Here is a 27,498-nt window from a genome sequence, read left to right as displayed (position 1 = left end):
TGTCTTGACAGAAAGACGACATGTACAAGATAGTTCACATGTTTAGATGCTCAACTATAACAGCATTTACAGAGCAGAGGGAAAAGGCTTCATTAAACCTAAGTTTTGTTGAAGATTATTAAGTGGAACAGCGAATTTGAACCACTCCCTGTTTCCTGTGCATGACTCTCAGACAATTCACATTCAATTAAGAATTCTAATTCTCTGCTAGCTCCATCCCCTAGTTCCTTAAAGCTTTAACCAAATTATTTTAGTGGAGTTGATTAACCTCAAATTGCAAGCTAACTGAATCATAAGTTGGTTTGCTTGGGACATGCACATCAAAACAAGTTCTCCATGTCAAAAGTCAGCAGAGGACACTATAGCACATCTACAAATTAACATTTTGCTGCTCTTTTGGCCCCTGAAAATAGTCAGTCAAGAGAAGAAAATTCTGTTGAAGTCAAAACTGCTGCTCCTTTCAATCAGCCCTCAATACAAGAAGTATTCCTGATGTTGCACACATGACAACAGGGCTTTTTGGACTCAATATGGGCAGTGTAAGACTCCCATAGCTCTCATACACAAGAGAATGTCTCCACATCTAGATTAGAACACTACATAAGTAACATGGAACATTAGGTCTTAGCAGCTAAGTAGTGGTTAAAAAATATTTCCATCTTTCTTATGGCATTTAAGGCAAAGGTAGTACACACCTTTCAAACTCATGACACAAGCCAGAAAAAAGCCACTGAAACAAGTATGTCTGGAAAGAGACCAGGAAGGACAACAGAGCAAATTGAGGAAGACAGCATAATTGGACACATTATGAAGATGTGAACAAGAGGACAAGGACAGTCTCAAGATCACTGAAATGAAGGCCACTTACATCAAGTCACATGACAACTACTATGCTAATTCCCACCTTCCTTTTCTATGTGATTTTTTTTCTCTATCAAGCACAACTGAACAATAATCTCAGAACTGTTACAGTTTTCATTGAACACTTCCCCTTTCCTGGGAAGCTGAAGACTATCAAGCTAGCAAAGTACCACTGCTAGAAAACAAGGGCAGAATAAGGAGGAGAAAGGACTTACAAATAACACGAAGGACTCCCTTTTTTAGCAAAAATAATCGGGACACACAAATCAGTGATCAACATCAATCCAAAGACCAAACTACACAGAACTATACAATACATTGTCCTTAAGCATCTCTTGTAATAAATCTGTGGATAGGAGCAGCTATTTTCATCCCCTGTGTTGTTGGTTAGGTCTACAGCAGACGTGATCCTCACAATGCAAACACTTAGCAATTCATTTCAGGGGAAAAAAACCACCCTAATTTCACAAGAATCTGACCATTAGAAATTGAGGTGCTGGTATTACCGTTACAACCAACACCATTCAAGTCGTTAAAATTAAAACAGAAATCTACTTGATGCTTTGACACGAAGAAGTAGAAACAGGTTCAGCAACTACATTTGATGTACAGAGAGTAATCATTTGCTTCTTGCCTCTAGCGCTGTGTATTGCCCATGGGAAGCCCACACTGACAAAGTGCACAAGCAGCAATTCTTCCCACAGCCTCTCTCTTCCAAACCCATGTCACCCTTTGCCAGTCCTGGAACTCTGTGGTCTACTTCGCAAGCTTCGATTATCTGACAAATCTCAGGGAGGAAGACTGCTACTTATCTCGGTGACTAGATCACAGCAGGAACATACATGGAGCACTATGAGAAGGCTTCTTCACAACAAAAATTTCAGATAAAATTACACCAGGCAGCTTAAGAGAAATGTGTGTCACCAACAAAACGGGAAAGTCCTATTTGTAAGAGAGTCATGTACTCCTGATAAATACTTAGCACTAACTCAGATATTTGCTGGACTGCTTTGTGAACGCACTCCATTTGCCTGGCAAGAAGCCACACATAGCAAATCTCAGCTCTAGCAACCCAATAAACACTGGGGCTCCCAGAGTCGCAGAGCCACTCAGATAGGAGCACAATGAAGACTCAGTTGCCCGTTACTAACCATTTACAAGGTAATATCACTCACACGAGCAGAATTACTCATCAGCGTCATGCAAGAACAGTGCGATGCCTAAGAAGGCTGCCAAAGGTTGCAGTGGAGCTTAATCTTTCTCTAACAGAACTTGGACAGTACATGATACTTTTAACCTAATAAAGTTCGGCCTTTCGGCTGCCAAAAGCTCAGGTTTACAAAGACCAAGTACACGCAATGCCGCCCGTCCAACTCCTCGTCAGCTAATAAGTTTTACTCACCACAGACCCCCGTTTCACACTCCTAAGCATTCTCCCAGCCCTTTCAGCTCTGACGCAACTTTAAAAGGAAAATAATTACCAAACAGATTTAATAGGTGAGCTTGGATTAACTTACAAGTCAAGCTCAAGATCTGTGCGTGACCAGCACCAGCGGCCCGAGTTTTCTGACCCTGTAAGAAACACGCCCTTAAAGAGGGAGACTCACAGTACGACCACCTGCGCTCACCGAGACCCGCTGCTCCCGTGGCGGGCGCTCCTGGAGGCACAGACAGGCGCCCCTCTGGGCCACAGGCACAGCTCCCACTACCTCCATCCTTTCAAGAGGGACGCAAAGCGCTCTGAACTAATAAATTCCCTAAAAGATGAGCTCCTTGTTTCAACATAGCACTTTGAAGTCGCCGGTCGCTGCAGCACCGCGGCACTATGACCCAACCACCCGCTTCCCTCACCACCCCGGCAGACCAGCCGGTCCCACACGGCACAGCACCCGCCGCACCCGAAGAGGCCGCCCACCCCCGCCCCACCTGCGTCGGGAGAGTCAAGGCCGGGCCATGAGAGAGCAATGAGGCCGGCTGCCCTGCCGCCCGCAGCCCAACGGTCGCGCAAGGCACCGAGCTGAAGAGACATGGGAAACGAGAACAGAGGAAAGGAGCGCCACATCCTTCCCGCCACACTCTGACCTGAGCAGCCCTGTTAAGGGAAACCTCAGGGCCACTTTCATCCCACTGAGAACCACTACTACCCGCTCCTCCCAACCCGGCACTCACACCACTGCCCGCGAAATCATCCAGGAGACCATCACGGCGACGGAGCCGCGTCCCTCCGCCACCAACCCGGCCTAAATGGCCGCGGCCCCGCCTCGGCCCGTCCCATTGGCTCGGCAGTTGCGCGCATGCGCCCAGCTGGAGGCGGGGCCCGGGCCTGTGCGCGGCCCTAAAGGCGGTGAGGAACGGCGAGGCGGCTCGGTCCTCACGGGGCGTCCCGGGCGGCTGGCGTCCCGCCCTAAGGAGCGGCCGTACCTTCGCCCGCAGCCGTCTGATTTGAGGTTGGGGAGCAGACCGCCCCTGCGCTTCGGGCTCCTGAATGGAAGAAACAAGAACTGATGCCATAAATGAAGGAAGCAGTAAGGACTCCTTTTTACCCTCTGATCTCTCCCTTCGAAGGACTGGGACGAACTCCAGCAAGGGAGATGGATTGGGATCATCACCCCATACTTTTGCCTTTTCCACACAGTTCCCGTGTGCTTACACATCTTATTTGCTGTAGGACCTATCAAAACATTTATCTCACACGTTCAAGTCATCTCATGTTGGCCTTACTGACACAGAAGTAGCTGGTTTGTTGTGGGACAAATCAGGCCAAGGTGTTGGTGATTGCTGGAGAGGTTGGGTGGAGGCATGGTGCTTTACTGGCTCACACAGGCTGAAGGCTTTCCTTTGTGGGACAAATCAGGCCAAGGTGTTGGTGATTGCTGGAGAGGTTGGGTGAAGGCATGGTGCTTTACTGGCTCACACAGGCTGAAGGCTTTCCTTTGTGGGACAAATCAGGCCAAGGTGTTGGTGATTGCTGGAGAGGCTGGGTGAAGGCATGGTGCTTTACTGGCTCACACAGGCTGAAGGTTTCCCTTTGGAACAGAGCTCTGGGGCTCGCTGGTTCCCCAGGGATCCTGCACTACTGCAGTGGGAAAGTGCTTCTTCACCGTACTTGTTTGCAAGTACTTAGTCCCAAAGCCTGTCTAAGGAGACCCTTATATGGGCAACCTAGACTGCTATATGCAGTAGATACAAAACTTCAGGCGATCAGAAAGGCAGGATAATGGTGTGGAACAGGATTAGTGATTGTGTACCCTACTACTTCTGCTCCTTCCATTGCCCCTTTTCATTGACCGCCGCCCAAGGCAGGGCACTGTCAAAATAGCCCACAGCATAACCCCAGTACAGATACTCTTGACAAGCTCTCCATCTGACAGATTGAGACATGCAGAAACCTGACTACTCCCTGATAGTTTAGCTAATCTGTTGCAATTCATTTCCACATACCAGCTTTACACTTCTCGCAGAACCCTTTTTACACATAGAAGGACAATATTTTGCTGAAAGTCACTGCTTTGTTTTTTCTCAGAAGAGGAAGTTATGGAAGGTTCAGCCCATGCCCCCACTGGAAACACGTAACTCATGTTACTCTGCTTATACCGACAAGCACAACAGATAAATACCTGAAGAAACAGATGCCAATGCTACGGAATGCGCCACTCGGCAGTTAAGGTAGAGAATGAGGTTGCTTTTTTTTTAGCACTTTCACAGGGACACTCACTTCCCTGGTGAATTATATGCCAAGGTCAACGGCACAGTCTTTGGCAGGAATTAGATCTTTGGTGTGTCTTTTTAGTGAGGACACCACATAGTTTTCCTGCCTGGCACAGTGTAAGAAGGAATGGCTTCATCTTTGTAACTATTGTCTTATCCAGATGAGAGGTTCAAGGTGAGTGCAGTATGGTTTCTGTTCTACAGGCAAGCACCAGAATTCTTCACCTCCTTGAACCAATTCACGCAGCCAAAAGGCAAAAAGTGACTTGGTAAAGAAAAAAAGAAGAGGCTAAATAAACAAAGAACATTTTAACAATTATGAGGTTTGAAGACTGTTGCTATAGTTATATATGAAATGTTAAGCCAGAAATGGGAAATGATACAATAATGTAAAAATGAACTTTATTTTTACCACACAGGGATCTGTGACTTGAAAATAGTGATCTCGTGTCTCTCCTAACCTTGAATACCGAAAGGGGTAACAGATGCAGAAAGAGGCAGGGAGGAATTTGTTTGTGAGCAATTTAAAGTACACAACCCATCAATCTTATTTTTGAAACAGGCCTAACGTGAATGCATTCTTCATAGCATTCAATGAAAGGAGAAACCCAAACCACCACTTATACATGGCTTGAATAACAAACCTCTCCAGTGACAGACTGTGCAAAGTAAACTTGCACAGCAGAGCATCCAAAATATAAATTACTTAGGAGAGACTATATTTCAGACTCTGTTCTGTAAACTCCAGCTGCCTGCATAACACTTCGATGAAGTTCATAGCATTCTACTCCAACTAGAGCAATCTGCAAGACGAGATCTCTAGTTTACAGCATATTAAATAGGTAGACAATAGATTTCTTTACTGCAAGCAATTGACCAATACTGTCTTAGAGAAGCATTCCAAGAAAAGACTGCAAATCTTTTCTACCATCTGAGATAGTATAAACATTAACTCCATAGCTGTGTATTTTATATCATGCAGAGTATGTTTATGAGAAAATAAAACCACATTTTTTTTTTGCATTTGTTGCCAGGGCAATACTGTCCCTGGTAGAAAGCTAAATTTACATTTAAAGAGGCATTTTTAAAAAGGCAAAGGCATATGGCTCTGAAGAGTAATTTATTTATCTAGGAAGATTACACTTTATTTCACAGAATGTTTGGGGAATTCCTTTCAAGAAGCTGGGTGTTGTTTGCTGGGCCCAAGGATGCCACAGGGACTTCCCTGTATTCTAGTTCACAGGAAATGGTAGTCTATGCTCTTGTACAGCATGCACAGCAGAAACAGGGAGCAGTGTGCCAAATAAATCCATGCCATGTACTTACTCAAACCTGGAGTTTCTTATACACCCGTCTATTTTCATGTAAGGAAGAGACTTAGAACTATCTCATGATAGGATATAGCCACTTAGTATAAACTAAAGTTGCTTTAAATAGTATTAACAGTGTAATCACTCATAAAGGTCACTTGCCCTCCACTTTCTTTGAACTTTTTTGGTATAATGTACTGTCATAGAATTGTTTCAGTTGTCTTTCACCTCCTTTACAGGTAAACAAACGTTCTTCCTACTTCACAGCTGTGAAAATGGCAATTCAGGAACGTATATAAGGAGAGGCTGAGGGAGCTGGGGTTATTTAGCCTGGAGAAGAGGAGGCTCAGGGCTGACCTCATTGCTGTCTACAACTACCTGAAGGGAGGTTGTAGCCAGGTGGGGGTTGATCTCTTCTCCCAGACAACCAACAACAGAATAAGGGGACACAGTCTCAAGCTGTGCCGGGGAAAGTATAGGCTGGATGTTAGGAGGAAGTTCTTCAAAGAGAGAGTGATTTGGCACTGGAATGGGCTGCCCAGGGAGGTGGTGGAGTCACTGTCCCTGGAGGTGTTCAAGAAAAGACTGGATGAGGCACTTAGTGCCATGGTCTAGTTGATTGGATAGGACTGGGTGTTAGGTTGGACTGGATGATCTTGGAGTTCTCTTCCAACCTGGTTGATTCTACGATTCTATGATACAGGAATGGGCTAGCTAGTTTTTGACAGAGATTTGGATGTGGATTGTAGAACTGGTGGGATTTAGATCCCTGCACTAGGAGGATGAGCTCTTTAAAAGACTTTTATGCAGCTCCCGAAGTTGCATATATGTTAGTCAGGGTGCTGGGTTTTTCCTACCTTTGCTGATTTATAGTAATATCTCCTAAATGTGACTCAAGACAGGTTGATTTTTGTTTTTATTACAGAATTCTTTTAGTCACTGAATGATACCAGAGAAGTTTATCATTTGGGAGCCAGAGAATGCAACAGGTAACACCAGTTTGTTTTTTTAAACACCAGAATATAGAATGGGTGAAGACAATGTTTTCTTAAATCACTCTAAGATGATATGATTCTCATAACTGATTATTATATAATGTATCTTATCTATGCATGATGTGACAACAAAGATAGGTTCTGATCACTAGATAAACAGCCTAGCAGCCCTGCTGTCTTCATGAAACTTCATCTGATGGTGATTGTTAGGCAACACTGTGGACAATTTGTGAAATAAGTCAGATGAAGCTTTTGCACAAAGTTTTTGATATGTCACTTCTTGCTCACTGGTGTGCTTCAGCCTCTCAGTGCATTATCTTGCTGAGGAACATGGCAAAGCCAATCGGTGTCTAACACAGCTGTGTTAAGTGTTTTTTTTTCCCCAATACAGACAGTATACCAAGAGGCCATAAGTTTATTTTTCAGAAGTATGTTTGTGTGAAATTTATTAACACTCCAAATCAGGATAGTGAAGCATCAAAATTAATGAAACAATATTTCTCCTTTTTTTGTGTGTGGGCTTTTTGTTTGGTTGGTTTTGGTTTGGTTGGTTTTTTTTTTTTTTTAAATCTGGTAGCTTTTAGCACTGTTTTTGTCATAGTTTTGTAAGATGTAGTCTGGTATTTCTTTAAAACTCTTGCTTCTATATTAATAAGTCAAATTCTTAGGTTTTGAATCATTCTTTTTCCTCTCACATGAACAGATTAACCTGAAAATGCAAAGCCTGAGAACTCAAATAGCAACAGGAGCATGATGTTAAACTCATGGTTTGGCAATATTTCTTGAAGTCAGTTTCCTGATTTTGGGGGCCCTGACAACTTCAGCTAATACTGAATTATAAGCAGTACAGAATTTGGAGTTAAAAAAGGCATTTATAATTCTACATTTCTATGATCTAGCTGGAGTTGTAACTGAACAGCATAGTAAAGGGAAAATTTTGCAAGCAAAGAAGTTAGCACAAGCCAAGATTCTATTTTTTTTCACCAAGACTACAAAGAATGATGTCTAAGTAAGTTACAGTTCAGGGAAAGTAGATAAGGCCAGGATGGAGCATTGAAGGAAAATAAAGCTGAAGGATTTTCATCAGTTTAGCACTAGTTTATTTTGACAGCAGCATAATACAATAGAACCAGGTAATTCAGACAGAACTGATTAATCTGATTGCATAGGGTACTTTTTTCACTTGCTTTAAGGAACATTCACTGTGCTTATCATGCAACTGTTGAGTGGTTGTACCAATTTTTAAAGACTGGTTGTAATGGGTTAAAAGCTTCTGATTCCTTATTTCTTATCAGAAACATTAAAAGGACCCCTCAGGATTTTTTTTTCTTAAGGGAAATGTGATCTGAAGAGGAAGGGGAAAGTTCAGAATAGTTCCATCTGAGCCTTGTTCTCCTGGCAGCCATCATTTTGTCCACACTACCTTATTGCTTCCATTTGGAGTTGAAAGCATATGAGATGCAGCCCTGCAAGAGCAAGCAGAGGAGCTGATTTCTAGATCATCAAGAGTACCTGAGAGACTCTCACAAAGCAGCAGTGCTACCTGACACTTCCCCACATAGAATCATAACATTGTTTGGGTTGGAAGGGACCGCAAAGATCATCTAGTTCCAACCCCCACCATAGACAGGGACACCTCCCACTAGAACAAATCACTCAAGACCTCATTTAATCTAGCCTTGAACACCTCCAGGGAGGGAGCATCCATAACCTCCCTGGGCAACCTGTTCCAGTGTCTCACCACCCTCATTGTAAAGAACTTCTTCCTAACATTTAGTTTAAATCTCCCCTCTGCCAGTTTAAACCCATTACTCCTTATTCTGTCATTACAAGGCCTTGTAAATAGTCCCTCCCCAGCCTTCTTGTAGGCCCCATTCAGATACGTAAAGGCTACTACAAGGTCTCCTTGAAGCCTTCTCTTCTCCAGGCTGAAGAGCCCCAACTCTTGTAGCCTGTCCTCATAGGAGAGTTGCTCCAACCCTCTGATCATCTTCATGACCCTCCTCTGGACTGTATTGCTAAGCTGTAGATAGAAAGGTTTTTGACATGTATTGCACACAAAGCTGCAAACATTACTCTGCAGAGAAGTGTAGCCACACACCAGTGTTATATGCCAGCACATCTTAGTAGGGCAGTCTACGGGACAGATGTGTATAGTTTATTGTTCCCATGTTCCCAAGTAGAGTGGCATTAAAGCTGTTAACTTGTTCAAAATCTGCAGCCGAATGTTACAGTAAATACATGCTTATCTCATGAAAGCAAGTCATATTAAATGATGGGCTACACATGCTGGGTATGTGATAATCCACCCTCTCTCTGGGTTTTGAAATCTGTGTCCAGAGGCACAGACCAAAGCCATATTATTTCTTCCTGTCTGGGTAACATCATCTCAGCTATACTCAATCACTACTTGTGATGCATCACATTTAATAATTATAGCAATCTGTTGGAGATTTTTTTTTTAAATATACTTTTTGCTTTTGATGTTTCTGATGACTGTGGAGCTTAGGCTATTTAATACTCTGCTGACTATGCTCATATGTACACCAGCTGCATTCTATCAGGCAACAGGGTTTGCTTTTTGAACTGTCTGATAGAATTTACTTAAAGTGAGATATACATTCTTTGGCAATACTTAGAACCTTGTTCAGCACAATATCCATTTGCAAAAAGTCATAGCCTCCAGTTAAACAATGCACCAAGCAATGGCTATCAGCCCAAAAGAGGTAGAAAAAAAAATCTCAGAACCAGGAAGGGCCTCAAGTTTATCTGCTACATAACAAAACCAGGATCATCCCTTCTCATCTGGACAGATGTTTTCTCCTACCTGTTTCTGACGCATTTCAACATAGATTACACAGGTTTTCTTAGCTATTTTTACTGGTGCTTTGCTATCCTTCTGGGAAACTTTTCCTTCTGTCAAAGTTAAACTGAGTCAACATGTATTCAGAAGTTTTTCATCCTGTCTTCCCTAAGCATGTAAGGAAAAGCATTAATTTCCTTTTTCAGTGACTTGAAAAACTGAAACCAGTACCTAAGCTATTGCATCTTCCCTTGAGGAAACAACCCCAGTTCCTTATGGCACACTTTCCAGACTTTTAGATTCTCTTTATTACATCCAACTCTGCTGAAATATGGAGCCCATCACACACACAATGCATCCCAGCTCCAAAGGAGCCTTATCAGTACCAAGGACTGCATCATACATTTTCCAGCAAGTCAAAAGGCTGTCAGCAATGAACACTGGGCTGTCAGGTTTCCATTTGTTTCTCCCACCATTGCAGGGCAGCACAGCAAAATTATCTGGAAGAACTACTCACGGTGGCATTAACTGAGTAAGCCTGCAGCAAGCCAGGATAATTTCTACATACAATCTTCAGGTAGCTGACTTCACTATGCCCTCATTTATCCTAAGACAGGTTTAATCAAAACTACTCACCAATGAATGTCTTTAAGGAAGCTGTTTTGTTACACAATATCCTGACTTCTTTTTTCTTGGATTAGTGCTTTCTGATTCTTCATTGATTTGGTTGCTTTTCTCCCAGATATTGCTGTCTCTCTGCATTCTCCTCTGAATAGAGGAAGAGGTCTCTTCCTATAAATTAAAACTGTAAAAAAGTATCAAATCATTTAATCTAACTTAAACCCAAGACACAAAATTCATTCGTTCACATTGTATCACATAATCTTAATTTTCCAGAAGCACCACTGCTGACAAAAGATACTGATTTGAAGGCATCAGAACATTCCTTTTTATTATTATTATTATTTAAATTGTTCATCAGCAAATTGTATTTCTCTACAGGAAACACAGGCATATGCTCTTAAGCGTTGACTTTATTTTCCAGTTATTGGTTCTGGCCATGCTCTAAGTGGTAGATTAAAGAGGACTTTCACAGTCATTATCTCTCTACAATGACGTATGCATGCTTAAGTCACCTTTCAATCCCTTGAACAAATAAAAATGCAGTCTTCATTAAATGACTTCCTGGTCCCTAGAAATACATTACAGTTGATTTCTAGCTCTAGTTGAATTTTCCCAGCACTTTCATATACTGAACATTGTAACCAGATTTCTGTTAACTTTATATAACTTTGAGTGGCATAAGATAACATATCTGCCATCTACCTTTTATTCTCATTAGCAGAGGTAAACAAAATGCCATCCTTTTAGCTTCTACATCTTGTAGTTGTTTGCCCTTATTGGTCTGGGAATTTTCTTGTATGCTGCTTCTCAATACCCTGGCTACCAGTCTGAAGGCTTTGTTGATATCCTCTGTTCTCGGAGGGCTGATATTTCTTTAATGCAGTCTCATCAGGCCCAAGAGCAGGCCAAACTGTCCACCCCCCTACTAGACTCAGGCCTAAAATAATCCTTAACAGGCCCAGTGGCATAGCTGCCAGACAAGGCCATGAGAAGCCCTCCCTCCAGCAAAGAGATAAAGGCACGCATGTCAGGAACAGAGAAAAGAGAGAAAGGGTGATAATTGGCTGTGCACTCTCTTAAATAGAGAGATACAGGAACACAGAATAAAATAACAAATTACAATATCCTGGAACAATTCCTGGGACTCTCTCTAGTCCTTAACATACAGCAAGGTAGGGCAGGTTGATGATTCTCACTTCTTCATCTCCGACAAAGCCTTCCAGGCTTGTCCTGGGGTCTGAAATCAAAGCTTAAGCTTTCTATGATGTATAGCACAAACATAGTGTGTGCAGGTAGATTAACAGCAACAGGATCATCAGCCCTTACATTGTATCTAACTTTCAGTTTACAAAGCTTCTTGAGGCAACATTCATTTCCACTTTACAGGAAACAAGTATTTGCTTCTTCCTCTAAGGAGAGAGCTAAGGTCAACGCTGAAAAAAAAATACAAAGGCTACATGTAAAAATATATGAAAATAAGTTTGTCTTTTTTGTTTGCTTGCTAACCCTAGCAGATAGGCACAGCAAAATATATCTGTGGGCCCACAGGTCCTGCACTTCAAATGGAAACCATTTGTTTCTGCCTCAAAAAAATCTTTCCCATCTTCTGTGGCACCCTTTAGTCCTCTCCTCTGTTATTTAAGCAGGACATTACCAGCTAACAGGGAGCACTTCTATGTGGACTTTAATTCCTAGAATACAAGTGCAAGCTGTTTAAGACATCAGCAGTAATTGTCAGAGTCCTGAAGCCTCTCTGGGGAGCAGGGGGAGGCTTGCACAGGAATTTTCTGCACTGACAGAAATCACTATCAGAGTGTATTACTCCATACTAGCTTGAGAAGGCAGCCTGAAATGCATCCAGTACTAGGAACTCTGCCACCTTCTCTTTCCAAATAGCCTTTTAGCTCGTAGGGAAGTTGACTCTGAAAAGTAGAGCACAGGCAAGTCTTTTAGCCTGTCTAGACACTCTGGATGCTGAATGTTTGATGTCCTGGTATAACATAGCTGGACTGTAGCAGTGCAAAGTGAAGAAAGCAGGAGAAACAATAGGTAGAACTTCTGGTTTAACAGGCATATATATATTGCTGCGGTAGCTGCCCTGAGCTGCTAGTCTGCAGGAGGCTAGGGAACAATTATCTCTATTATGTCAACGATGCTCTGTCTAGACAAAAACTTCTTCCCACAGAGGTCTGCCCTTTCTTGCTTATCCCTTGTCTCACAGAAGTTTACAAAAAGAAGTGTTAGACATCAGAAATTTACCCTGAAAGGCACTGTCAAAGAAGTTGAAGATGGGAACCAGGAGTTGGTTTGTTATAGCCACCATATTCCTGTATGGACACAGTTCTTAAACATGCTTTTACATCCTCTCTCCCGTGTCTTGAGGAACAATCCACTAAGAAACATGAAAACAGAAATAACAGGGAAAAAAGAAACAAAACCAAAGCACAACATAAAACTCAGGAACCTTAGCAGCTGATCTCTGAGATATTTCAGACCACTAACTCCACAAATGATAGATGCACAACAGTTAAAGTGTGTTGATTAGCTGAATTAAAAAAAAAAAACCCAAACACAAACCAACAACAACAAAACCCACCAAACAAACAAATAATAATTAAAAAAAAAAACCACCTGTATGGCTTTTGAGTGGCTATAAAGTTTACATGGTTGACACAGTGAGTCTCTCAGACACAAATTAAGTATCCAAGAGCCATCATCCTTAGCACAAAATAAGTCTTGTAGGCAATGCAAATTCTAGAAAAAGGACATTATTATCTCCCCTTACTTTATTTCCCTGTGGATGAGTTGCATCACAACTATAACCACCACTAAAATTCCTTGTTTCAGTTACTTCAGTCTTCAATTGGATTAGTAGTCACCACCAAATATGTGCTTTCAGACCCTTTTTTTCTACAGAAAAAGTAACTTAACATGAAACACAAGTGTTAAATTGCTGGAACATAATTTAGAAGGTTTAAAGCAGGCTAAGGCATGAGAAAATTTGAGGCAGCGTGAGGCTTTGTGGTGGTGCTTATTATAGCCATTTCCTTGAAATTCCACTTCATCCTTCTGTTGTCAGTAATTTCAAACCAGAAAGACAGCAGATTTGCATTACATCTGGGCACATGAGAGTCTCAAACTATGAGTTTAATAAGAGCCATTAGAGGCTTCTTCCTGTAAAGCGAACATCAGACCCCAGACCAGGACATCAGTGCAGCCCACAGGCTGACTCACCATTTGCCTTGGACTTTGACCTTTCTGAATCATTTCAAATAAAGCTCTGTGCCATCATCTGAAGTCTGCTTCAGGTAAATAACATCATTGGGACTACAAAGACAGCAGAAAATACTTGCTAGCCTTTTCTGAAGTTCAAGTTACATCTAGTGCTTTTAGATATAGACTGGCTTGTGCTGAGGAAGTTCCTTGCACACTGTATTCTCTCACTGCAGTAAGGATTGCAACTCGATGTTTTATAAGTTGGGGTCATCTTTCTTTAGGTGTTGTCAAATAATAAATATTCTCATATAGTTAGTGCAGCAACACAGTAAGATCAGAACAAAGTTTTCTGGAAACCGCATTTCAATCAAGAGGGAAATGTAACAAGGAGGGATTAAAATAGAAGACAAAGATATTAAGATTTATCTTCAATTGCTATTTCTCCTTTTGTCTCCCTTCAGATACCTCTAATATTCAAGCTAACAAGTGTTTTGGCCTACTGCTCTTAAAGCATGATCAATATCTAAATACAAAGAGGGTAGCACAGTGCTCCCTCTAGCACCTGTAAGATTAATCAATTTAGAACTTCATAGTGAGAGCATGTCCACCATAAGACCACTGATTGAAAGGAGGTAGGTCTCCTGCAGACCTGTGTAGTTTGTACTGAGGACTGAGCACATCTTTCTCCATTAATCCTTCTTTCCAAGAATGGTTTTCCTAATACAATCACATTTACTGTCAGTGATGCTTCAGCTACAGAGTATGGCCTTTTCTAAGTTTTAGACCTTTTTACCTGTAGTTAGGACTTAACCTCTCTCCCTGACTGTCCTGGTAGGCATAAATCCTGCCAGGCCACTTTAACCCTTGCTCTCCTCCTCCTGTTGTGTGTCTGGGAGTGGAGTTAGATGAGCAAACAATAAGTGTTTGGCCCCAGCAAAGCCTTGAGGGCTAGGGGCTTAGCATCATGCATCAGGCGTCTTGTGCTGCCCCTCAACGGGCCTGCTTGGTCACACAGAGAATGAAGCCTTGAATTCACTGGCCAGAACAATGATGCTAGTGCCTATTGGCAAGTTTCATTTTCAAAAGGATGTATTTAATGGGGGGTAATTTAGAAAGCTTGCTTTTCTGCACTGAGCCTTTCTGTGTTGACCCTCTGCTGGGAGCAGCACCCCATTCACAGCTCCTTAACTGGGAATCCTGGCACCCATGTGTTTGTTTACCGATAGCACTAGCATCTCAGCAGCTGCAACTCTGTTCTTCTCTCCTTCTCTCTGCCTGGAATATTTTGTATTTTACCTCAAGATCATTATAATAAGTTTTGGAAGAATCTTTGTACAGGAAACTTATTCAGGGACCAAAGCATCATGAGTACATATGCCAGAGTTAATGCTAGGACTCCATAAAATCATAGAGTCATAGAATCAACCAGGTTGGAAGAGACCTCCAAGATAATCCAGTCCAACCTAGCACCCAGCCCTATCCAGTCAACTAGGCCATGGCACCAAGTGTCTCATCCAGTCATTCCTTGAACACCTCCAGGGACGGTGACTCCACCACCCCTCCCTGAGCAGCCCATTCCAATGGGAAATCACTCTCTCTGGCAAGAACTTCCTCCTAACATCCAGCCTATACCTCCCCTGGCACAGCTTGAGACTGTGTCCCCTTGTTCTATTGCTGGTTGCCTGGGAGAAGAGACCAACCCCCACCTGGTTACAACCTCCCTTCAGGTAGTTGTAGACAGCAGTGAGGTCCCCCCTGAGCCTCCTCTTCTCCAGGCTAAACAACCCCAGCTCCTTCAGCCTCTCCTCATAGGGTTTGTGTTCCAGGCCTTTCAACAGCTTTGTCACCTTTCTCTGGACACATTCCAGCACCTCAACATCTCTCTTGAATTGAGGAGCCCAGAACTGGACACAATACTCAAGGTGTGGCCTGACCAGTGTTGGCTACAGGGGAAGAATAACCTCCCTTGTCCTACTGGCCACACTCTTCCTGATACAGGCCAGGATGCCATTGGCTCTCTCTGCTCTCCAGTCACTCTGTCCCCAGCCTGTAGTGCTGCTTGGGGTTGTTGTGGCCAAAGTGCAGAACCCTGCACTTGGCCTTGTTAAATGTCATCCCATTGGCCCCTGCCCACCCATCCAGCCTGTCGAGGTCCCTCTGCAGGGCTCTCCTACCCTCCCAACAGATCAACAACTGCTCCTAGCTTGGTGTCATCTGCAAAATTACTGATGCCAGACTCAATCCCTTTGTTCAGATCATCATTAAAGATATTGAACGGGACTGGGCCCAGGACTGATCCTTGGGGAACACCACTAGTGACTGACTGCCAGCTGGATGTGGCACCATTCACCACCACCCTCTGGGCTCTGCCTTCCAGCCAGCTCTTGACCCATATCAGAGTGAATCTGTCCAAGCCACAAGCTGCCAGCTTTGCCAGGAGCTTGTTGTGGCAGATGGTGTCAAAGGCTTTGCTGAAGTCCAGGTAGACTACATCCACAGCCTTCCCCACATTCACCAGGTGGGTAACCTGATCATACATGGAGATCAGGTTGGTCAGGCAGGACTATGCCATAAGCATAGTTAGAATTTTTCCTGTTTTCACATTCCTGTTTTCCAAGTTCTGATTGATAAATCTGTTTAATTCTGTGCAACTACTTCCTGTTGACCAAAAATCCAAAGGGTCTCAGGAAATTGTCAAGATTTAAAAAATATTAATAATAAAATGTAATATTCATAAGGAAAATAATATTCATAATTCATAACTGAATCATCAGCTGCTGCAGGTGACTGTGCTCTGAGCAGGGGGGTCAGACTAGACTGTCTCCAGAGTTCCCTTCTAACCACAACTCTGAGACAATCTCTTCATTCAATTAAATTACACAGCAACAAGCAAACACTGCTCTTAAGACTAAGAAGATGAGCAAGCCCTTTCTCATCTCTCTGCTTATATAGGTCTGTGCCTTTTCAGATTGTCATTATAAGATATGATGTTCCATTACAGTTCTTTCAGCAAGGGCAGACTTAAATCAATTCCCTTTCCAGGACAAATTCTGAGTATAGCCTTAACAAATGTGACAGACTCTGGAACACTCCTGATAAGAACAGTAAAATAACTGAAGAAGTTACTGTCTTAGTACAAAATTTGTGATAGTTTTAATTGAGATAACAGTCCCAGAAGCAGTAAGAAAATCCTTTTGCTTGATCAGCATGAAATCTGTAACATCATTTGTTTACATTCTGTGCCACACAAAACTATGAAATACTGAGACATTCCTTAACAAAGAGATAAATATTGTTAAATGATGGCTATTACTGAATTGCAGGACACAGATAACACTAATTAGCCTTTTCTGACACAGAAGCTCGACAAAACAGGCAGCTTGAATAAAGGAAAGAAACCTGTGTATCGGTTTTAATCCATTTTGGAGCCAGTTTTCTGGCAGGAGGAAAGAAGAACCAGCATCACAGAAAAATAGCAATTAGAAAAGCTTGTTAAAAAGTAGTTAACACAAGCTGACATCAAGCAATTGTGCTTGATGATCTATAGATACAGGGAAAACACTAGAGTTGCATCAAGAAAATGTAGAGGAATTGGTAGCAAAACAGTAAGGTGGGAGTAAGACAGTAGAAACTGAGGAAAAAGGATATTGCAGAACCCTACAGAACAAGTTAGCTAAAAGCACCTTCTCAAATGTGATTGTGAGCATTTTCTACCCCAGTTTCAGAAAGATCCAACAACCTTTCTTCTTTTTTTTTTCAAGAAGGAAGTAGCCATAAGTAACATTGTCACATCATCTTCACAGGATCACAGGATGTTAGGGATCATAAGGGACCTCTGGAGACCTTTGGGTCCAACCCCCATGCCAGAGCAGAACTACATAATCTAGCACAGGTCACACAGGAACACATCCAGACAGGTCTTGAAAGTCTCCAGAGAAGGAGACTCCACAACATCTCTGGGAAGCCTGTTCCAGTGCTCCACGACCCTTACAGTAAAAAAGTTCTTCATGTTGAAGAGCAACTTCCTGTGCTATAGTTTACATCTGTTGCCCCTTGTCTTATCACATGTGCAAGTGAGAAGAGCCTGTCCCTTCCTTCTTGACACTCAGCCCTCAGATATTTATATACATTTATTAGATCCCTTCTCAGTCTTCTCCACTGCAGACAAAAAAGTCCTAGGTCTCTCAGCCTCTCCTCATAAGGCAGTGCTCCAGTTCTTTAATCATCCTTGTAGCCCTCCTACCTAGCACATAGTTTAATGATAACTAAACTCATCTCAGCTCTAGAGATTCTCTAGACCTCAAAACATTTAATTAGCTTTTTATTATGTATAGTATATAGCAGCATGCTAAGCCACATCCTTAACACAACCATCACCTGGTTTAGTTATATCAGGATCAGCAGTATCAACATCCAAGTGATTTCAGTCTAAAGCTGCTGTCGGCAAGAGTCACTTCTTCCAAAAGTGACTAGAAACCCAATATAAGTTCCTACTGAAACTGGAGGTTTAGTAACAGGAAGCTACCTGGATAGCAGCACCACTACAGCTCTTAAGAGTGGTTTTTAAAATATGTTGATGAAGATTTGAGATATATATAGATAAAGCTATGTAGAGAGTACTAATCATTACAAGACTTCTGTCTCTTAGTTCAGATTTGTTCAAGGTGCTCACAGCAGCCCACACATGGTGGACTGAAGCACTTGGAACAGAAGGTTCTTGCTAACTATACTTGCTCAGTTTCCCTTTTCTGTCTTTATTTCATGATACACAGGTAGTCTCCAGTGAAGGTAAGAGTCCTTATCTGGTTCTCAGTTAATTCAAAAAAGACCTGTACATTTATTTTGGTGGTTAATATATCCTATCCTTTTCACCAATGACAATACCTACACATAAATTGATCTACTTAATCCCCTTTAATCCAACACAGTAAGAAGTTCCTCTCTAAGATTCTGGGAGACTTAAACTGAGATCAATGCCTGCCACAGAAGTAGTCTCTGCCTCCACAGGGTTGTGTGTGTTTTCAGGGATGGGTTTGGTTTTGTTTGGGTTTTTAAAAAAAATATTTTTACTGTTGCCCATCTGCTAATATTAGAAGCTTACTAATTGTAAGAACACAGAGATAGCAATAGCCAAACATTTAGCATTATCTAACAGTAAATAAAAATACCCACGAAGTTGGTGCTCCAGGAACTTGGATGAGAGAATCAGGCACTTCTATACACCCAGCTGCACCACTACCCAGTGCTCTGCCAGCAGTAGCAAAGCACCTACTGCCCTTTATACAACTTAGATGCATGGGAGGAACGTTCCTGGGAAGGTGATAATCCATTTTTAGGGATAACTGTTTTCAAGTTTTATGTCCAAGTGATTGACAGAAGAACAGCATCACTGTTGGGAGCAGCCTGACAAAATGCATGCCTTTTCCAGAGGAACGTCAATATTTCTGTCTCTGAATATGACAGATTTCTTCTGGAGTTTTGTTCTATTGGCAGATCCCCTCAGCTAAATAATGGTTCTCAGTCCTGAGACTTTGTTCTGAATGTTACAGCATGGAATCAATCAACCAGTTTGGAAGAGACCTCCAAGATCATCCAGTCCAACCTAGCACCCAGTCCTAGCCAGTCAACTAGACCATGGCATTAAGTGCCCCATCCAGTCTTTTCTTGAACACCTCCAGGGACAGTGCCTCCACCACCTCCCTGGGCAGCCCATTCCAGTGCCAAATCACTCTCTCTGTGAAGAACTTCCTTCTAACATCCAGCTATACTTCCCCTGGCACAACTTGAGACTGTGTCCCCTTGTTCTGTTGCTGATTGTCTGGGAGAAGCATGCATTTTCCTGAGAGATGCTCTTAAAGCTCAGTCTGGTTCATGACAAGTACCAAAGCCTCAAGAAGCTTGCTGAAAAGTAGGGAACAAACTTGGAGATCTAACATCACTAGGATGGCCAGAAAACTGCTACCAAAATGTGCTGCCACAGCTTGTGTACCATCTTTGCTCTCAGTGCTTGCACCTGCACTTTGTGACCAACAGCCAGCCAGTAAATGGGCATCTTCCATCTGTGGAACTTAGAACATTTTCCCCCAGCCAAATTCTGGAGGTTATTCTAGAGGAAGACATTTGAGAAGACCAAAGCAGAATGTGGAAGTCTCACCTGAGGAATTAAGCTTGTAGTTATTCAGGGAAAGGTGGAAACGGACAGCATTGCTGTCTCTATTACCCCCAGCCTCTGCTTTTTACCTCTATAGAGAGTAAAATTAGAAGTGTGAAAAGTTGTTTGGTATCAAGGCATAGCGCTGGCCTAAGGATGCTCTGCTCTCCAGCTGCAGTTACATACCTAATGCAGAAAGCAGGGGCAACTGCTGAAAGTGATGCCAACCCCCCCACCAGAGGACAAAGGGTGAGTCCATCTCAACAGTTCCAGGGCAAAGTTCCAGGGCTCAGCAGAACCCTTTCCTGCAGTTTCACTGGGCTGAGATGGCTGACTGTGTATTTAAAACAAATGTGGGATGCTCACAAGCACTGCTTTGCTGGCTCAAGTGTAAGGCAGTGGTTAAGTGTTTGAGGGCGACAAGAAGAGAAGGTGGGAAATGAGGAAGGTTTAATATTATAAGATGTCAGCAAACATGGAAAGAGATGAGTTGAAGGCCCTATTTAATTTTTTCAGCTATCTTTTGGTGATAGCTCATTAATGAGAACAGAAAGAAATGTCTACATCAGAGCATGCTGTGAGTATTCTTCTGTTCTGGGCTACAATTTGACTGTGAAAACAGCACATGGAGGCTCAGTAGTGTTCCTTACTGTTGTCAGCATTGATGAAGTGGTACCCTGTGAACTACAGCTTTTTCTACTACAGATATGGCCACAGTGATTCACAAATGCATTAAAGTTAAATGTTCTTCCTTTTTTATGTTGTAGCAATAGCCAGAATGGTATCAAGAAAGTCCTGAAGGGAATGCCTCTGCCTGAAATGTAAATATAGCAGTAAATTTGCAGGCTTTTTACAAGTGAGAAAGCAAAGACACGGGAAAAGATCAAGAGTGGTCAGTCGATAATCCCAGATGGAATTGTGGTTGTATACAGTGATGTAAATACGAGTAAATCACCATATAGGATGATAGTGGTAGAGCAGGAGAGGCAGTTCCATGAACCACAGCTCTTACTGTCCTGCACCTTTGCACCCCCAGGTGTTCAAAGCTGCCTTTGCACCTGCATCAAATTGTCTTTATAAATAATCACATTCTCTCAATGACCTCTTTGTGTCCCATTCAATGCTCAAGGACTGTTTCACCATTCACAGAGTTTTGTTTCCAAGGAAGAAGATGCTTTTGGTAGGATGAATTAAAAAAAGCCATTGGACTCTGTACAGAAGATAAGGTAAACCAGCTGGAAGTAAAAAGTTAGCTTTGTAGTAGAAATAACTGGTGAGTGAGGAAAAATAGCTTTCTCTTCACTATGAATTTTCAAGTTAGGAAACTTTTAAAACAAATGATGCAAGTTTCCATAAAATACAGGTTCTTAATTTTCTGATGCTGAACAATGGAAAATATTAAATATGCCTTTCCAAATTTCTAAGGAATTATAGATTCAGAGGAATCCCAAGGAAAGGTAAAATAGATCTAAAAGTATACAGCACAAAAATGGAAGAGTTGTTACAATTCCAAATGTTCAACCTGGAAGTTATGAATAGCTCTCAATAAAGATGTATACTTTCAAGGAAGTGTGACTTAAAATAGTGGGATGAAAAACTCTTCATACAGTAATCTGTGCTATAGGATTCTGTTAACATACCATATGCATGACAGCCTTTTCAGATGATTAAATACCCAGGTGAAGTGGGGTATTTAGCTACAGAAGCCATTTGTTGAAGATACAAACAGCACCATCAATATTTTTTCAATGACAGCAAAAATGGAAGATGCAGTGATTTTCTAAAATCATGGATATAGCTTTTCTTGATATCTGAAGCTATAGAATGTTGAGTCTTGTTTCCCCTATCATTGCCTTTATGGCAGGACTCAGGTGTCTCTTTCAGGTAGGATCAGTGGTTAGTGTCAGTCTGAGGTACAATCTGGATGAGAGGATGGACCAATCAGGTCACATGTAGTGTCAGTGTTGCTTTTTCATTGTTGGGTCAGCAGAACGTTTTTACTTTGCCTGTAAATCTTGGTGGTTGAATTCATCAGTCACTGGCTAAAAAACAGAGCCCAGAGGGTTGTGATCAATGGTGCAGAGTCCAGTTGGAGACCTGTAGCTAGTGGCGTTCCCCAGAGGTCAGTGCTGGGTCCAGTCTCATTCCATATCTTCATCGATGACCTAGCTGAAGAGAGAGAGTGTACCCTCAGCAAATGTGCTGATGGTACAGAACTGGGAGAAGTGGCTGACACCCTGCCAGGCTATGCTGTCCACTGGGACCTGGACAGACTGAACAGATGGGCAAAGATGAACCTATTAAATTTCAACAAGGGTAAGTGTGGAGTCCTGCACCTGGGGAGAGGAATAACACCATGCACCAATAAAGGTTAGGGGCTGACCTGCTGTAAAGTAGCTCTGCAGAGAAGGACCTTGGAGTCCTGGTTGATAAGTTATCCATGAGACAGCAAAGTGTCCTGTTGGCCAAGAAGGCCAATAGTAAACTCATTAAGACGAGTGTGCCCAGCAGGTCAAGGGAGATTCTCCTCGCCCCTAGTTAGACCACATCTGGAGTACTGCTTACAGTTCTGGGCTCCCCAGTTTAATAGGGACAGGGAACTACTGCAGAGAGATCAACAGAGGGCTATGAGAATGATGAAGGGAACAGAGCATCTCTCTTATGAGGAAAGATTGAGTGATCTGAGTCTATTTAGTCTGGAAAAGGGAAGGCTGAGAGGGGATCTTATCAGTATCTACAAATAGCTGAAAGGTGGCTTTCAGGAGGATGGAACCAGTCTCTTTTTAGTTATACCCAGTGATAGGACAAGGGCCAATGGATGTAAACTCAGTCAGGAAATTCCATTTCAGCTGGAGAAAAAACTTTTTTACTGTGAGGGTGATGGAGCCCTGGAACAGGCTGCCCAGGAAGATGGTGGAAATTCTTTCTCTGGAGATCTGAAAAACCTGTCCAGAGGTCTTCCTGTGTGACCTGCCCTAGGTAGTCCTGCTTTGCAGGGGACTCGTATACAATGGTCTCTTGAGGTCCCTTCCAAGCCCTTGCACTCTGTGAGTTTATATTTACTACCAAAGCTGCACTGGGGCCACACAGGGCTGCAATGGGGGAGTTTACCTGCAGTTAATTTCCCAAGGAAAGCATTTTTCTTTTTTAATCTGGACTCTTCCAGCCTGAAACTGTCATTTCTGCTTTGGTATTGCCAATGGGCACCTGGCCCTGAGTGTCGCTATGCCCAAGGGGACAGTTCCTCTGGCCTTCTTGGAGTAATCAAGATCAGCAGTGTCACAATGAGCAGTGGCTTCATTGTGACACTTCTTTCATACCATTGCTAATGTTTTCAATCCTGCGAATTTTGGTACTCGGAAATGTCAGTTCAAGTATTGCATAATATTCCTCAAAGAAATAGAGGAGGTGTTGCTTTGAAAGGGTAATCAGTGTATTAATTTGACACCTACAATGGCTTCTAACAAAGGAAGAAGTCCTGCTGAAGTGTGATACAGCACAAACTCTGTAGGAGTTGGTTTCTAGGCTGTCTTCAGACCTTGGGCCACAGCACCATTACTTTGTTTTGTTACAGACAGAGGCTGTGTTGACTTAGGCACATCCTGAGCATATAACACACTCACAGTTTCCAGCACTTTGCAGAGAAATATGGAGAGAAGGAAGAAGCAAAGAAGAAATGGGTGAACAAAGAAAATAAGTTACTGAAGGTGGAGAGCGTATTGAGCAACCCATAGGTCTCTTGTATTCTGACCCAACTGAATGTAGTAATTTTGACCTTCCTAAAGCACATATGGATAATGAGAGCTGTTCAAAGTCAAAGAATTGAAAGAGAAGAGCTGAGTTAGGGTGTGACTGGGGAGGGAAGCTACCCTGATGTGGCAGGGCTCTTCTTAAGCTCACTTCTGCTGGTCTATATGGAAAGCTGTTGAAGGAGCAGAGTGCTTGGTGGTGTGGTGAGGAGCTAGATAATGGTCCTGCTCTTCTTAGTTGGCACCTGGGATGTGACAGCTGACCATGGGAATTTACACCTAAATGTTGATGTTACTTGATCATATCGATATTTTCAGGTGGTAACTATAACATGATACATCCTTGAACAATGGTGAATTCTAATGCATACTAAAACATAATTCTGGTGTATGTTGGCACTACATGATGCAAACTTTTGGAACAAACCTAGAATACTTTAGTTATAATACTTTGGCATTCTGTGATAAATTCCCAAGTTCAGTCAGAATCATATCACTTGGCTTTTTTGGGTATATTTTATGGTTTGTTGCATGCTAATTTAATATACTTAAGTGTATAATTCAATAGTAATCTCAAATTGCTCTTTGGCTAAACAAGAGGGACTCTAATAAAACTACAGAGAGATTTTATATGATTTATATTTCTTTAGTTGTCCTTGTAATTTCTTTTTATACCTTACATGAGTAACTGCTGTGTACTGAGATAATATTTGCTCATTCTACAAGAGTGAAGGACATTTTGTTGGCTGTAGCATTACTCTGAAATGTGCATGAAGACGTCATTTAACTCAAATTCATTCTACAGATTCTAGGGACCACGTGTCCATGCATCTGTAGCCTACTGCCAATGGAATGCCAGGCAGCTGTAGGTTCTGGTATAAATGTCATGTCTTGTAGGTTATTCTAATACTGTGAACAAACTTGTCATGGCAAATGATGAATTGATTCATCTGTTATGGTGTTGTTTTTTTCTTTCCCCTTGCTTTCTGTTAATTAACTTCCTTTATACAAGAAGTTACTTGTTCCACTGAAATACATGGGAACGTGCTAAGTTTGTGTTCTTGATTTATTGCTTTTGCCTCACTATCTGTTTTCTTTTAATGCACAATTCAAATTTGCTTTCTAGTGCCAGATAAGAGATCATTAACCTGCTCTCCTGAGAGCAAGCATACCAGTAAAGAAACATGATGCATCTAGATAACATGAAGGAAAACCTCTTGAAAGGCAAACATGGCCTTACTACAGCATGACTACAGGCTTCGTGGAAAAACAGCAAGCTGATAGCAGCTGCCAGGGAACATGGCTTTGTTTTGTACTACAAACCAAGATCTCAGCTGAAGAATATGCACGTGTGGGAGCTGACTGCTCAAGTATCCTTCCTTGACTTGCATTCAGAAGTATCAAATAATGTCTTCTAGGTCTGAAATGTTGTGCCTGTGGAAAAGCTCATGATGGACCAAAAAAAACCGTTGCATTCCCATGGAGTTATGTGGGCTCGTTTGTCGTAGGGAGAGGTGGGTGCTAGATTTTGTTAAGCTGCTAAGAAGTTAAACTGAGGATAAAGGTGCTGCAGAGAGCAGATCTAGTTCGAACCCTCATCTGTGCAGTGCCTGGCTCATGGTAGCGGTCCCAGCAGTTACACCTCCCAGAGCCACGTACCTTAGGTAGACTGGAGAAGCCGGCGGGGCCAGGGCAGTCCCTTGGCAGCTGGGGGAAGCGTCCGAAACCTCGCCGCAGGACCGGAATTGAGAGCGAAAGGCTGCCGGTGCGGATCTCCGCGGAGCTGCTTTCCCCGCGCTTTCCCAGACGGCGGGGCCGGGGGCCGCCCGCGCTGGGGGCAGGTGAGAGACGCATCTCCGCCGCGCGGCTGGGCCGGGGTGGGGGCAGCGTCCGGGGTTCCCCGGCGGGAGGTGACCTCCGCCGGACGGAATCACCTAGCAGAACGCCTGCCTTGCCGGCAGAAGCTCTTGCGGGGCCCCGATCATCGGGCGGCTGGACTCTTTGCCGCGCGGCGGCGGCGGCCCGTCGCCCCTCACGGTGCGCTGCCTGGCGGAGGGAGACGGTGCGCGGTGCTGGTCTCCATGGCAGTGGGCTGCAGGGGCGGAGTGGTCGGGGCCGCAGCGCGGCGGTGAGCGAGCCGGCGAGCGAGCAGCTCAGCGCGCGCGCGAGAGGGAGAGGGAGAGGGAGGGAAGAAGGGAGGGAGCGCGCGCCCCCAGCCCTCCCCCGCCCCTCAGTGTTTGTGTCAGGCTGCTGGCGGCAGCGGCGGAGCGGCCCCGCGGCGCCGGCCCGGCCGAGGGGCGCCGACCCAGCCCGCCGCTGAGGCCAAGAGCTCCGCGCCTGCCTCCGCTCCGCGCCGTTCCTGCCATGGGCGGCCCGTAGAGGAGTGGGTTCGGTAGCTGGTGCGGTGCTTGCACGGCGGCGGCCATGGCGGTGGCGGTGGAGACGCGGCCGGAGCTGGTGGGGAAGCGGTTTCTGTGCGTCGGCGGCGGCGGCGGCGGCGAGGAGCCGCCGGAGAGCGGGCGCTGGCGGGCCGGGGTCATCCGCGCTGTCTCCCAGCGGGACTCCCACAGCCCCGACTTGGCGGTAAGAGCCGCGTCTCGTGCTATGCCGGGGGTCTGCGGCGGTGCCGAGGCGGCGGCGTGGGGCCTGCAGCGGCGTGGGGCACAGAGGCGGCCCGGGCGGGCTCGGCGTGACACAGCCCTTCGAGTAGGGGGCGGCGGGCGCGGGGGGAAAGTGCGTGTCAGCAGCGCGGCGAGGGGCCGGGGGCGCGAGGGCCGGCTGACGTGGAGCCTGCGCCGCCGCCGGGGGTCGAGGCCAGGGCGAGGCGCGCTTCGCCCTGGTGTGTGCGGCCGCCGGGTGGGGGACAGAGGTGTCGGCCCCTTTCGTACCCCTTGCAGGGCTCCGGCCCTGCAGCCGCCCCGGGCAGCAGTGGGGATGGGAGAGGGTGAGTACCTGGCCGGGCCCTTAAGGAAAAATTGGTCTGTGCGTCGAGCGGCAGAACTCGGGCTAGGAGAGAATGCGTCTGGTCCAGGGGAATGCAGAAACTGTCGTCATGTAGCGCTAACCGGCTGGGTCTAACGCACTTGACTCGGTAGTGAACGTTGTTATTAAAAGAATGTCATTGTTTCCCTTCCTTTTATGTCGACTGTCACTGTTTTCCTAAGGGGTGTAGGAATGCGCGTAGAGGTTAGCGAAGGAGCCAGGATATGTCCCGTTGTGTCCAGACACACTCTTATTGCGGGAGGAGGCGGGGGGACACGACCAGGATTTCCTTGGGTTAGTGTTCTGAATGCATAATCTGTAAAATGGACTTCTATTGTGCTCCGTGGACGTGGTCGTTATTATATTTGTGAATTCTGTGGTCAAATGAGAGTTCTGTTAGTGTTGTGGTTTTCTTCTTCTATATTTTTATGCTATCTGTGCTTTTTAAAGCACATTTAAAAATGTCACGACTATGTAAATGAGCATTACATAGAGTGAAAAAAGGCTGGGCAATTGGTATTGCTGCTGTTAAGGGAGAGGTGTTCACAGCCGATCACGATTTGGATTGGAATGTTGCCTTTTTCACAAACTCATCAAGAAGACAACTGCTTTGCTTTAGAGACTATTGATTACTTGGTGTAAGAAGTGAATCACAAAATTAAGATTGTCTGTTTTGATAAATCCCAGATTTCAGGCATTGTTTTAGAAAGAGAATGTACGTGACCCTTGAAATGATACTTTGTTATTGTATTGTGGGTTGATTTTTTTTTCATTCTCACTCCATCTGTAATTCAAGTAGCATGTTCTTCATGCCCTTCTTTATGAAGTGGTTTGTCTTTTCAACTTTTGCTTATGTGTGAGAATACTCAAGAATGCTTTAATTTTAGAACCGGTTTTGGATTTTATTCTTGCAGGGTAATATTATCTAGAATCTATATACTGTTATGGAAAGACAGAATAAGATTTAAAGAGATGTTTACTAACATTTTCAAGTCAGAGCCATAACCTCTAGGGGCGGAAATAAGAGAAAGGATGCTAAAGCAGGGTGTTTCAGGGGTTGTATCTGTGATGTTATATGGGTAAAGCGTGATGCCTCTTG

The 27,498-nt window shown here is 43.8% G+C and overlaps 2 protein-coding genes and 1 long non-coding RNA gene across 5 annotated transcripts in view; 2 read left to right on the top strand and 1 right to left on the bottom strand.

The window, feature by feature from the left end:
* REEP3 (receptor accessory protein 3) overlaps window positions 1-3,113 on the bottom strand; it is a 46,988-nt gene extending 43,875 nt beyond the window's left edge. Inside the window, exon 1 of one of the 2 annotated variants that reach the window (XM_064145202.1) lies at window positions 3,031-3,113. In XM_064145202.1, coding sequence (XP_064001272.1) covers window positions 3,031-3,062 — 32 coding nt within the window. In that variant the 5' untranslated portion in view covers window positions 3,063-3,113. The remainder of the gene's footprint in view (window positions 1-3,030) is intronic. The other variant, XM_064145203.1, reaches the window with a different exon arrangement.
* A 112-nt stretch (window positions 3,114-3,225) lies between these two features.
* LOC135176277 (uncharacterized) lies at window positions 3,226-8,749 on the top strand. The gene is made up of 4 exons (XR_010302592.1): window positions 3,226-3,308; window positions 4,385-4,527; window positions 6,805-6,868; window positions 7,578-8,749. It is a non-coding gene; the product is annotated as an uncharacterized LOC135176277 (long non-coding RNA).
* Window positions 8,750-25,146: 16,397 nt separating this feature from the next.
* The window catches only part of JMJD1C (jumonji domain containing 1C), a 178,726-nt gene continuing 176,374 nt past the window's right edge, over window positions 25,147-27,498 (top strand). The window contains exon 1 of one of the 2 annotated variants that reach the window (XM_064145197.1): window positions 25,147-25,258. Coding sequence is in view for 1 of the 2 variants with exons in the window: in XM_064145196.1 (XP_064001266.1) it covers window positions 25,842-26,000 (159 nt within the window). In the remaining variant the exon portion in view is untranslated. Of the gene's footprint in view, window positions 25,259-25,679; window positions 26,001-27,498 lie in introns of those variants that run through there. The other variant, XM_064145196.1, reaches the window with a different exon arrangement.

The sequence above is a fragment of the Pogoniulus pusillus genome, chromosome 6 (assembly GCF_015220805.1).
Source record: "Pogoniulus pusillus isolate bPogPus1 chromosome 6, bPogPus1.pri, whole genome shotgun sequence".
Taxonomy (NCBI): domain Eukaryota; kingdom Metazoa; phylum Chordata; class Aves; order Piciformes; family Lybiidae; genus Pogoniulus; species Pogoniulus pusillus.
Note: the sequence above shows the minus strand (reverse complement) of the source record. Positions and strands in the feature narration are given on the sequence as shown.